This window comes from Octopus bimaculoides, chromosome 3, assembly GCF_046866305.1.
Source record: "Octopus bimaculoides isolate indiv1 chromosome 3, ASM4686630v1, whole genome shotgun sequence".
Classification (NCBI taxonomy): domain Eukaryota; kingdom Metazoa; phylum Mollusca; class Cephalopoda; order Octopoda; family Octopodidae; genus Octopus; species Octopus bimaculoides.
In genome coordinates this window covers 95,206,823-95,220,759 of record NC_142930.1, presented here as the reverse complement: position 1 = coordinate 95,220,759, position 13,937 = coordinate 95,206,823, and the positions used below count along the sequence as shown (strand labels likewise).

Sequence of the window (13,937 nt, the reverse complement as noted above, 5' to 3'; positions counted from 1 at the left end):
TCGAAAACGGGTCCCAATCAATTTCCAACTGTTCTTTCAGTTCACGACACGCATTCAGTCGCAACTGCTTTTGATCTTCTGTGAGCAAGCGAGGCGTAAATTTTGCTGTAACTCTTTTCATTCGCAATTCCTCGCTCAAAATTCGTTGGCAGGGGTTCCAGGATACATCAATCATATCAACAAGTTCGTCAATTGTTCGGCAACGGTCCTTCAAGATCAGTTCATGAATTTCCATAATGTTTTTCATTCGTTCGGGAGGCCGACGGTCGTCCTGAACGAGGTTGGTCTTCAAGCAACAAGTGACAATTCTTAAAGCGTGAAAATCACTAGTAAACATGTGTTTTGCTCATGGCAGCGTCCTTGTAAGCCGTTTGAAGCATGACAATTGTTTCGGCCGCCGTTTCCCCAGCAGAAGACAGAATTTCACGGAGGCCTGCTGTTCCTTCGTTTCAGCCATTGCAAAAATCGACGAACATGGAAGAAGCATTGCAAAACAAAGACGAACTACGTGGCAGTACGACCCCGCTCAATGACGCCGGTTGGCAGACTGATGCCTGAGGGTTTGCATCAAGTGGCTTCTAGCGGCGGAAGTCCGAAGTACGACGGGCGTGTCCCACAGAGAACGTTTCCGGTTACTTTTGGATACATCCTCGTACATTTGAAAGATGTCAACATTTCTATATACCGATTATACATGCTTATCCCTTTATCTGTGTGTACCTAAATATGTTCACAATTCTATGCACATGCAAATAGGCGCAGGAGTGGCAATGTGGTAAGAAGTTTGCTTCCGAATCACATGCTATCAGGTGCAGTCCCACTACTTGAAACCTTGAGCAGGTATCTTTTTCTGCTATAGCCTCAGGCCGACCACAGGCTTTTGAGTGGATTTGGTTGACGTTAACAGAAAGCCCGTCGTGTGTGCCTGTGTGTGCGTGCATATATATATATATATATATATATATATATATATATATATATATATATACACACACACACACCATGTATGTGTGTGTTAGTGTGGTCCCCCACCACTTTTTCACAACCGGTGTTGGCGTGTTTACGGCCCCCATAACTTAGCGGTTCAACAAAAGAAACTGATAAAATAAGTAACAGAAGATGGCCTAAGCATGTATGTCTGTGCCATCATGTCTGTATGGGTATGGATGTATCCATCTTCTTGTACTCGAGCGCGCGTACTGTATGTTTCCACTCATTTAAATATATTTATAAGCATATCTGTATGTACCACTACATATTCCTGTATGTACTACTTTACCTTACATATTTATGTATCTAGCTATGTATGTATGTATGTATGTATGTATGTATGTATGTATGTATGTATGTATCTATCCAATACAAACACACCTACCTACCTACCTGCCTACCTACCTACCTACCTACCTACCTACCTACCTACCTGCCTGCCTGCCTACCTACCTACCTACCTGTCCATGCTGGTCACAATGAGATCATAAAGTATAACCAAGGCGCCGCAGGTTTCTCTTTTCAGCCGAAGCCAGCTGGACAGAGGAGACGGTTAAAAGCCAGACGGCACCACAATCTTCCTAATCCACGTTGGTAGACCCCTCACCTAGGATGCCTCGTGCTGCAACACTTTCTCCAACTGCAACCAGGTTTGTTCGGCTGCTAGCCCGGGCTCGAATTTTTTCCCCCCGAGAGTTCCGGACCCCGGTAATGAACTCATTCGCATACAGCCAATCAGAGCTTACCTTGACCTTGTTGTCAAGTTAACAAACACACTCTACCAAGTAAACTCAAGACGAAGAACAGTGTTGTATGTCGACCAATCGCCAAGTTATGCCTGATTTTAGAAGGAGACAAATAATTAGATTTGCATTTATACCAATTATCGGATTTTGTTAGGGCCCCATATGGTAAAGATGTGGATGGGAAAAATGTGGGTAGAGGGTGATGTGTTAGCAACCCTGTCCCCTTACTGTTTTATAAAGTAAACAGCAACACAAAAAACTACGCAGAGGCAGCCATGGTTGAAACAAGAACAAGAATAACAAGCATTATTAAAAGAGAAAAGAAGCATGGTCATTCCTTAACCAAGTGACCTTATCTTATCTCCCATCACTTGTCATACGTTCATAAACTAATTTGATAGTTTAATCTCTGATTGGCTATATGCAAATGAGTTCATAACTGGGGTCCGGAACTCTCGTGGGAAAAAAATTTCGCAGCCTGGACTTCGATGCTCCTCAAGCCGAGAAGGGCAAATTGTCAAAGCATTGGCCGCTCCCTGACAAATTTGTGGTCGAGTCTGTGGCAGTGGAGACGTCCAGCGTTCTTGACCTACGGGCTAAAGCCCTGCTTACTGCTATCGGGGCAGAGATGGCTATTTGCAAGAGCGAGCTCCGTAAGTCGGAATGGCTGTTACAGCACGTCTCTCTCGCTATCCTCTAGGGCAACGCCTTTTCTATTTTGTCCACGGGGACCATGAGGCGGACAGACAAGTCTCTTTATATACATACCTATATATATCTTAAGTAGCTCTGTTTATGTAGCTGTATCTACATCTATGCATATGGTAGTTTGTGGATATATATTCACACACAGTGGAGGGCATTGTGAGTGTTTATTGAGCGAAAACACCTAAGAGCTCCACGAGGCTCCAGCAGAGGATGATGGCGAACCCTGCTGTACTCTTCCACCACAACTTTCTCTCACTCTTTCTTCCTGTTTCTGTTGTACCTGTATTTCAAAAGGCCAGCCTTGTCACACTCTGTGTCACGCTGAATCTTCCCCGAGAACTACGCTATGGGTACACGTATCTGTGGAGTGCTCAGCCACTTGCACGTTAACTTCACGAGCAGGCTGTTCCGTTGATCGGATCAACTGGAACCCTCGTCGTCGTAAACGACGGAGTGCCAACAAACATTCACACACAGACGCCCGCACGCACACTCGCACGCACACACACACACACACACACACACACACACACACACACACACACATATGTGTGCATACCTCCCAGTCATCTTTTCCATGTTTGATCTCTCAGCCACTCTGTTATAGCCGAGCCATGACCCCTGCCAACCGCTTTCCTCTTCCATCCCCCGCAGTCTAAGTTATCTTCTTAAAAAACATTTAAAATCCAAATTACAATTTGCCTTTACAAAACAACTAAATATTATACTTCTACACATAAAAAAACAGTTGTTTATGCATCAATGCTTATCTATCTCTTTCACTGTAATTCAAAGCCAGTTTAATTAACATTCCGTTACATCCATTCAAAAAAAAAAAAAAAAAAAATCCCGACATTTTAACTTCTCCCACATATTCTATTTATATGCTTTTTTAAAAATTAATTACAAAACCAAACGCCCAATTTTAGAATACCACACCCACCTGCCAGGTCACACCTACACACGTCCGATGCGGAAATCACCACTTTCGAATATTTACAAATATAAAATAAAAATGAGTTGTCCAGCGTATTGATGCACATCTCACACCCATCAATACTTTTCAGCCAAATAAATGCAACCTCCGTTTAACAAAGGCACCCATATTTTGAGGATTTCCGCTGATGGGATGAAACTACTAGACAATGCAAGCTATTCAACAGTTATCGTATAAATTGCTTTCTCTTTCGTTAAGGAAGCCGAATATGTAGCCTTCTCTGTATCATATTTAACTTATATACATCTCTGTCGACCGGCAAGGTACTTCGTTTTTTTTTCGCTCGAGATTAAATTTCTTATAGGTGTGCTGTGTTAAAAATGCAAGATATATATTGGAGAGAGAGAGACGAAAGATCATGCCGACAGCGGCTTGCAAGAACACCAGATGCATTTCGGCGTTGTTGAGCCTTGTCAGTAATCGCAGCTACATACCTAGACGAACGCTTCCGATATGTAGGAAATTGAATAATACGTTCACTGATATTGTGAATAGCCGCCGGGCTTGATAAAAGCTCAGTGTACGCAATTAAATCAGTATTAAATCAATTCAAGTAGTATCTAATCAAATAGTCGTCTATATATATCATGCACCGTCGACAGGCAAGATACTGCGGATTTCGTCCGAGAGGCGACTAATTTCCTAATTTCGCCAAGGCATGTGACTGCGAGTATACATCATTGTGATATATTCTTTTATTCTTTTACTGGAGCACCGCCTTAAAAGTTTTTTTAAAATTGAACGCCTAGTACTTATTCTATCGGTCTATTTTGCCGAACCGCTTGGTTACGGGGACGTAAACACACCAACATCGGTTATCAAGCAATGGTGGGAGGACAAACATAGACACAAAGATACACACACACTTATACACACACACGCACACACACACACGCACACACACACACACACACATCTATACCCGACGGGTTTCTTTCAGTTTCCGTCTACCAAATCCACTCGCAAGGCTTCGATCGGCTTGAGGCTATAGGAGAATGCAGTTGCCCATGGTGCCACTCAGTGGGACTGACCCGGACCGTTGTGGTTGGGAAGCAAACTTCTTACCACACAGCCACGCCTTCGCATATATATATATATATATATATATATATATATATATATATATATATATATATATATATATATGTATGTGTGTGTGTGTGTGTGTGCGTGTGTACACATATTACATTAATGTTTACATTGTGATATAGACATCTGTCACGTTTATACAAGCTCACAGTCGACAGTAAAAAAAGGACAGCCTGGATGACGCTGTTTTAGCCATTGTTAAGGTTTCATGAATTTAATCGATTATTCTACATTTTACTTCCACAGCAATGACTATTGTTGTTACGTTTACAACTAAATCAGTGAGAGTAATTTCTAGATTCTACATTCTCGGCTGTTCTGCTTCGTAAGTTAGGACGTGCCAGTAGTGTTTCTTTTTCATAACAAATTGCAGGCCCGTCGCCAGACTTTGGTACCTGGGGGGGGGGGGGGCTTCAGAATATTCTGGGTTTATATATATATATATATATATGTATATATATATATATATATATATATATATATATATATATATATAATATATATATTATATATATATATATATATATATATATATATATATATATATATATATATATACATACATACATAGAGAAAGAAGAAGAAGAAGAAGGAGAGAGAGAGAGAGAGAGGGGGGGGGGGTAGAGAGAAGGAGGGAAGAAAAAGAGGTTTACTTCCACACAAGTAGGAAAACAAGAAAATTGGTTTTGAAATTGAAAATGCACTTATACTTATGTCTTAAAACGAATTATACTCTTTTACTCTTTTACTTGTTTCAGTCTTTTGACTGTGGCCATGCTGGAGCACCGCCTTTATAGTTAATTTTAAAAATATATATTAAAACACCATACCGGTTTCTTTAATTTAAATTTGTTTTTCAATGGTAAATAAAAATATCAAGAAAAATATAAAGAAAGTGAATGCACAAGAGAAAAACATTCGCACAAGATAAAACAAACATTCACATAAAGCCAAATGTTTAATAAGTTTGACAGCTAATAAGAAATTATGAAAGTTCAAATGGCCGATATATCTCATAGCTATAATACGTTAGAAATTTGAAAGTTCAATAAGTTTCATAGCTATAGATTATGCTGGCAGTTAGACATAAAGAAGATTTCAAAGTATAATTATTAATTTTTTGTTTTGTTTTTGTGTATTGGTGGAATCGTTGGTCGTTTGCTTTACTCATTCGAATGTGTACCATTCGACGGGATTCCATAAAGTTTCCGTCTTCTCGATTTCATTCAGAAGGCTTGGATAGACCCAGGGCTATGGTGCAAGACACTTGCCCAAAATTCCACGTAGTATAATCCAACCCGAGAACTCGTGATTGCAAAGCTAACTTCCACAACCTTTGGGCATACAATATTTATCTATACATATATATATGTATATATATATATATATATATATATATATATATATATATATATATATATATATATATATATATATATATATATATATATATATATATGTCTTCGAAACGTCTAGATAGAATAGAGACAGCTGATGAAGGGATATTCCAAGTGGCTTTCCGTTTTCCTATGTGTTCGTTCCGTTGTCTGTAGTTTATTGTTCTAACGTCCTGTACCCTGATATGCATGTATATACACATGTAGATGTAAGTATGTACATATATGTGTGTATACATGTATATATATTCTTTGTATTATTACATTATTGAACGCACACGTCCTTTTTTGCAAGTAAGTCTACTATATATATATATATATATATATATATATATATATATATATATATATATATGTATGTATGTATGTATATGTATGCACACATATATTCATACAAACACACACACATATAGATATACATACATACATACACACGGTTATGTGGGTATGCACGCTCACACACATGCCTATGTGCGCACTCTTTTTACTCGTCAACTTACCCACCTATCTACCTCCCTCGCCTCCTTCCTCCCCCCTCTCTCTATCTCCTTCACACACGCAAACATTCATATATCTATAAATCACGCACATAATACAGCTCTGGATGCATGCTTAGCCTATATCGAAGAAAGTATCAATGTATATGTTATTTGTTTAGGTGGATGCGCAATGGCCCAGTGGTTAGGGCAGCGGAATCGTGGCCGTAGGATCACGGTTTCGATTCCCAGATCGGGCGCTGTGAGTGTTTATTGAGCGAAAACACCTAAAGCTCCACGTGGCTCCGGCAGGGGGTGGTAGCGAACCCTGCTGTACTCTTTCACCACAACTTTCTCTCACTCTTTCTTCCTGTTTCTGTTGTACCTGTATTTCGAAGGGCCAGCCTTGTCACACTCTGTGTCACGCTGAATCACCCCAAGAGCCACGTTAAGGGAACACGTGTCTGTGGAGTGCTCAGCCACTTGCACGTAAATTTCATGAGCAGGCTGTTCCGTCGATCGATTCAACTGGAACTCTCGTCGTCGTAACCGATGTGCGATAATGATATGGTCAAATGTTTTAATACAAATGTCAATGTCAGAGATGAGTTATGTTAATATTTGTGTGAATTCTTTTGTCCTAATACTTGTACTCTACCCCTGTGTCTGTGTATGTGGGTGCGCGCTTATGTGTAAATGTCTTTATTTGTGTCTGATATATTGACTATACCTGTATCTTCAGAAATGCTACGGACGAAGCCAAGCACATCTATAGTAGTCGGAAACAAAGCCTGTTTACATTTTAAAGCAGGATAGTGTATTAAACATAAACAAGCTTTAGGAGAAAGATTGATATAGAAATACGAACGAGGAATATCTGAAGAGAAATGTGTGAGGTAACAATACTAGATAACAGATGAAAAGAAACATAAGAGAGTGTGAGTACACAAAATAGGTAGATAGATAGACAGGTAGATAGATGGAGAGACATAGATGAATAGAAAGATATTCAGACAGATTGATAAATAGATAGACATACATATATACAGATAAATAGATAGATAGACAGATAGATAGATAGATAAATAAATAGATAGATAGATAGAGAAACGGATAGAAGGAGTAAGAAAACAGTAGAGGCACACTATACAGAGGGATAGAAATATATTGAGAAGAGAGACTAAACAAGAGCTAGTGAAAGAATTGGAAATAGGGATAAAGAAAAGGAGAATTAAAGAGATGATGCAAAGTATAAGGTAGATAATGAGGGTAGCATAAGTACAAAAGAAAGAAATTAAATGAAAGAGGTAAGTGAAATAATAGAATTGAGGGTAGAGAAATGAGAGAGAGAGAGAGAGAGAGAGAGAGGTAATTTAAAGAAATGGATATTTTATATAGTCAAAATATTCTTTTTCTTGTTTTCTCCAACTGTTAAGAAAAAAGCAATGTGTGTAAAAAGTGATAAGGTAAGCGCAATAGAGAAGACAAAGAAGTAGAAAAGCTAGAGAGAGAGAGAGAGAGAGAGAGAGAGAGAGAGAGAGAGAGATAGACAGAGAAGGAGAGAGAAAGAAAGGAAGAGAGGACAAATAAACGTAGAGAGGATGAAGAGATGGTAGATGGATATATACATACATTAGTGCGAATAGCAATATTAGGGAAAGGTAGAGAATACGAAACTCAATGAGTGAGTGAGTGAGTGAGAGAGAGAGAGAGAGAGAGAGAGAGAGAGAGTAAACTGAAAGAAAAAAAAGAAGGAAAGAGGGATATAGATGAGAGAAAGATAAATGCTAGAGAGGAAGCGAGAAAACACCTCTTAGTTGTCTGTCGCTCAATGAGAACGAGGCAAGAAATGAGGGGAAAAGAGTTAGATGTTGTGGAGAGGGCCCTTGAGAACTGCTTAAGTGCGCGTTTGTGTGTAAGGGAGAGGAATTAGAGCGGGAATATTAAGCATGGTGCCAGAAAACAAACAAACAAAAAAACTTAGAAATTAAAAGTATATATATATGTATTATTCAAAAGAATTCCCCAACTCTGTTTTTTATGTTTTATTTATGCTCTTATAATATTAATGTAGGATGTAGAATATATAGTATATATAGTAAAATGAAATTGTCTTATTGAATAAATGAAATATTGAATATCAAATATTAAATATTAAAGGACTAGTATACTTTTTTGCATTTTAGCAATTTTCAAGGTCCCATGTTGTGACAGGAAATATATATATATATATATATATATATATATATATTGAGAGAGGAAAGTGGGATCATGAAAAAGAGGAGACCATTGATACTTATGAGAAAACGAGGAAAAGGTAAATAAAATATTGCGTGCGCGTATGTGAGAGGGAAAGGGAAAGAGTGTATGTGTGAGTGAGAGTAAGACGGCGGAAGAAATAAAGAGTTGAATACACAAGCAGCGGTCGGTTTCATAAGAGAGAGAGAGAGAGAGAATGTAAGGCATAGGAAGCTCGGAGTGAGAAATAAAATGAGAGAGGTGAAGTTGAAGTAAGAGAGAGTGAGAGAGGAGGGAGAGAGAAAGAGAGATAGAGATCGAAAGTGAGAGAGAGAGAGATTGTTAAGGTAAGTGAATGAGTGAGAGTATGCGGTAGAAGCAAGCCAAAAGTGTTTTTGGTCGTTGAGAAAATCACATCTCGAACGGCAAGTTGAGAAAAAGAGAGCCAAGCTTGGATGGTTGTATGTTGATGGCTTAGTCTCACCAAAATTCGACACAATGGGTAAGTTAATAAATATCATTAATAATTATTATTTTTATTTGCATTATCAACATCATCGACATCTTTATATTGCATAATCGCGGGGTTTATCTTTGAGGTTATCGATGTTCCTTAGTAGTAACTGCTAACACTGCTGTTGATGAACGATGTTGTTATTTAGTCATCGAGTTTTGTTATTGACGATTTTGTGGACCTCGTGTTTCTGAGTTCAGATCCTGTTCGATATCGGCTTGACCATAACATCCGTCCATAGTTCGATAAAACAAGAAGTACCAGTGGTATGTTCGTGTCGATTCGATCATCTGTACGATATTTACGATATTGCTCTACATCTCGTCAAATGAAATAATTTCTTTTCATATTTTATAGAAGTGTTATTCGGTCGTTCGTGAAAGACGGGGAAAAATGTTTGTAGGTAGCCAAAGCTATCTGGAAAGGCATGCCGGGCAGACAAAACTGTTTGGGAAGATGTGACGAGTAGAACGGTTTTGGAAGGTGTAGTCGGCAGATAAAATTGAAACTGATTTTGCTGTTTAACCCTAGTAAACCCCGATCAAAGAAAAAAATATGTTAATCTAGTGATGATCATCCCGTGTTTTGCAAATTATATTAGGATTACCTTAACATATCCTTTAAGCCTCCTTCGTTGACTCGTTCGTAAGAGAACTGTTTGGGAATGCGGTGTGTAGACAAACCAGCGGACGAAGATGTACTATATAGACTAAAAAGTCTGTAAGTGGACAAAGCTGTACAGAGAGGTGTAATGGGTTGACGATATGGTCAGAGAGTACTTACGGGTAGTCTGGTTCCATCGAACCTGGTTAATAATGGTTAGGATGAAGAAGAGATAGATAATAGATAGATAGGGAGGGAGGGAGGTGGAAGAGAGAAGATTCTATTTAAAAACATGACAAAAAGATCTTAAGTTTAGCAGCGTACGATGAGTCAATCGCCTCCACTAATTCTTTCTCGCTTTACTTCCCACTTTCCAAGAGTTTATTTGCGTTTGTTTACCTTGATAAGGCAATAACTTGATTCTCACTCTATGAATTACTTCATAGTTGAATACTTTTAAACTGTTCTGTTACCTTGTTTTATTTTCTCTCTTTTCCATTTCGTGATTCCCTTGCCGTTCTTGTCGCTTGGTGACACGTTTTGGCGCAAGTACACCAGGACTGAGTACAACAAATAATATGCTCTATCCTATCCATGTTTTATTTCCATTAAATTGAGGTGTTATATCTTGATTCCAAGAAGGCCTTCGAATGTCGTAAACACTGCACTTCTTTGACTTTAAAAAAATGTGAAGATTCATGCATAATCATGTGCTTGTACATGTTTGTACGTACGCATGCATGTATGTATAAACACACACACATACATGCTTATGTGTGTTTGGGTATGTATGAGTGTTTACATACGTTCGTTTGTATGCATGCATGCATGTATGTATGTATGTATGTATGTGTGTATGTAAGCATGTATAAACACATGCATGTATGAGCGTTTGTATGTATGCATGCATGCATGTATGTATACATAAACACACATACTTGCTCATACGTATGTTTATGTACTACGTACTTATGTATGCATGCATATATGTATGTATGTATGTATGTATGTATGTATGTATGTATGTGCACATATCGTTCCCATGGGCACCTTGTCACTTTAACGCTGGCCTTGTTACCATGAATTCTCTACCCACGAAAGAATACTCATGATTTCTTGTCAGGATATCAGGCTTGCTTTTTCTTCTTTCTCTTCCAACTCACATCTTATTCTGAATAGCCTTAACTTCTATTATTTAAAAGAAAAATGTGCATCGTCGACTGACAGAATTGGTAGGGCGTGGGACAGGATATGTTGCAATATTTAGTTACCTTATTTTGCATTCTAAGTGCTAACCTTATTTTACATTCTAAGTTCTAATCCTGCCGCATTCAATTTCACCCCTTTTTCAGGGGCAATATTATATGCATCAACCAAATATCATAGTCGGTGTGACCTTGTACTTAAGTTAAAATAATTTGTTAACGTTCCAAACGGGGGAGTCTCAACAGGGTTATCCACTATGCTAGAAATAGCAGCCAATTTTCATCAAATCATGCCCTACATTTTTCTTTTTATTAAAGAAAGGACGCTTTAGATTTTATAGTCCAAGACACTAAATTCCTGGAAAAACAAAAGAAAAAGAAAAATCAGGAATTTTGTGTGTGTTAGATCTACTCGATCATACTAAACCATCAGTTGCCCTTCTTGTTTGGGCTCAAATCTCGCGAGGATAGAATAATACACTTTGCATTTCTCCGGAGTTGATAAGATATTAATAATTATATTATTGTCAATTCGTCTACCGTCGATTATAATTATTACAGCACCAAAAAAATTGGTTAAATTTCCTGTGAAAAAGATTTAAAAAAGAAATAGTAACTAAATGAAGTCAATGTTAGGGAGGGAACACAGTATTAACACTGAAAGATAAAAAGAATTAATATAAGTAAATAAATAAGGCATACTTTAATCGCATGCTTTGAAAGAGAACCTAAACAGCACAGCAACACACAACCAATCGCTAAATAAAGGCAGTATGTCACTAGACTAACCGCTGACCCATGGCATACGACCTCTTCAATTAAGATCCTGGCAACCAAACAGTCCAGCTTACGGCCCACACAATAGGATAACAAATGTATTCTTATAGAGCATCCAAGATGCGAATTAGAGCCATAACAGAAGACAAAATATCCTCGTGACAGGTTGGTTGCGGGTGAAAAATGAATATATAGCATTATAAACTGCGCGTGTCTATCCACACACACACACACACACGTAGTTGTCGATAAATATGTAAATTCGTCAGTGTATTTGAATATATGCATATGTGAAGCATGTATGTCTGAACACGCACACATACATACACCCATACTTTCGCTCTCTTTTGCTCTTTCTTTCTCTCCCTCCTACACACATGCACAGACTGGTACAATATTGAGTTAAAACAATACAGATGTACAGCAGAATAAAATGTAGCTACTTCAATATGCTCCGGAACGACAATGGTTTAGTGTACGCCAACGGGGAGACCCCCACATGGTTGTTAAATCTGCTAGAAATAACAGCCAGATGTTTCCTTCTTAAACTACACTCTGCTGACTTTGCAAAGAAAAAATATGTTGGATAATGTAGCCCTGCGTGCTTTCGAAAGGACGGGATGGCCATGGCTGGAATATCCTTGATCATAGGTCTGTTCGTTCAGGGAGGGACAACAATAGAAGAATACCTGAAGAATTGTATCATATTAATTATGTATTTTCATATTAAGAAACAGTGACACGGAGTGTTACCGTATGTTGTGGTTTGCCCAGATTTACATCAGTCCTGATCAAGCAGAACTTTGATCAAAGACATGACCACTCCTTTTTTTAAGAGTATTTAGGACTACATTATCGATTTTTTTAATGATGATTTGAGGCAGAGTTGACTTATTTCTAGCAGACTGTGCGACTACGTAGAAACTCTCTAAACGGCTAAGTTTTACTTACATTTCAAATGCTATGGTTTCGACTTTTTGATTGAAAAATAAATTACAAGTGCAGACGAGATATATTTATATACTCACTCACTAGCGTAGCTGGGGGGCGAGAGGTAGGGGGCTGTCCGCCCCGGGCGGCACTTTTAAAGGGGCGGCACTTTTGGGTTTGCTGTAGGTAATATGTGTTTTTTGTGGGGTCCGGCCGCCACACACTCTAGCTACGCTAGTGTATACACTTATATTTTTGTTCTTGGTCATCAGTGGAGTTGAAAACATTGAGAAAACTTAGTGACTTAAATGATACGAAACCTTAAAATAATGTTTCTCTAAATTTTGAAATAATATTCTGCATTGACCTAACCCCATGCAAAAAACATGATTCATACTTATATACCTTGTCAAAATTTTAATAGAAAACATTGTGAAAAAGCGTAATTGTATGACATTAACTTTCACATTGTATAATTATTATTCAATATATATTCCTTTCAATATTTTGGTCGGATATTCCGCAATACCCAAATCAATTATGTTTAACTTGGTTTTGTCTGATCAAAAACATTCAAGGCTTAGGTGTCCCAAGTCCCGACGGAAATACTGTACACAAACACACGCCCCTATATATATATATATAAATATATATATATATATATATATATATATATATATATATATATATATATATATATATATATATATGATAAATAATATATAATTTATACATACATGCATATATATGTACACACATGCATATATGTGTACAGAACGTCACCAACGATGCAAATAACAACAAATACGTAAACAAACGAAGGAAAACGAGTGAAATACGGAAACAACAGGAAAAATGGTAAACAGGAAAAGTTAACACAGAGAAAGGACCCTTCATCAGTTGTTGGCTATCTATCTACTCCTCATTTCGAGCATTCAACAACATTATAAGTCTTCAAAGACAGTTGCTCCCATAAATTCTAAAATAAAATTCAGGATTTATGGAGGGTCAAAGTTGGGAACAAAAAAAAACGACAGTGGAGACATACAATTTATATATATATAAATATATATATATATATATATATATATATATATATATATATATATATATATATATATATATATATATATACATACATATATATGTAGGTACTTTTCTGACACTGACAGTCTGGAACCTGTAATACACAGGTACTTGTATCATTCAAGTAAATTTAACATTTGTTTAAGTTAGTGTGTTGACCGAGGCGACTATACCTGGTTCG

At 37.6% G+C, this 13,937-nt stretch overlaps 1 protein-coding gene across 4 annotated transcripts in view; it reads left to right on the top strand.

The window, feature by feature from the left end:
- Window positions 1-13,937, top strand: part of LOC106880276 (choline/ethanolamine transporter flvcr2a) — a 319,269-nt gene that overhangs the window by 108,267 nt on the left and 197,065 nt on the right. For 2 of the 4 annotated variants that reach the window (XM_089349397.1, XM_089349398.1), the window contains exon 1: window positions 8,999-9,143. The exons of the other annotated variants lie outside the window; for them this stretch is intronic. In XM_089349397.1, coding sequence (XP_089205523.1) covers window positions 9,140-9,143 — 4 coding nt within the window. In that variant the 5' untranslated portion in view covers window positions 8,999-9,139. Of the gene's footprint in view, window positions 1-8,998; window positions 9,144-13,937 lie in introns of those variants that run through there. 4 annotated transcript variants of the gene reach the window in all.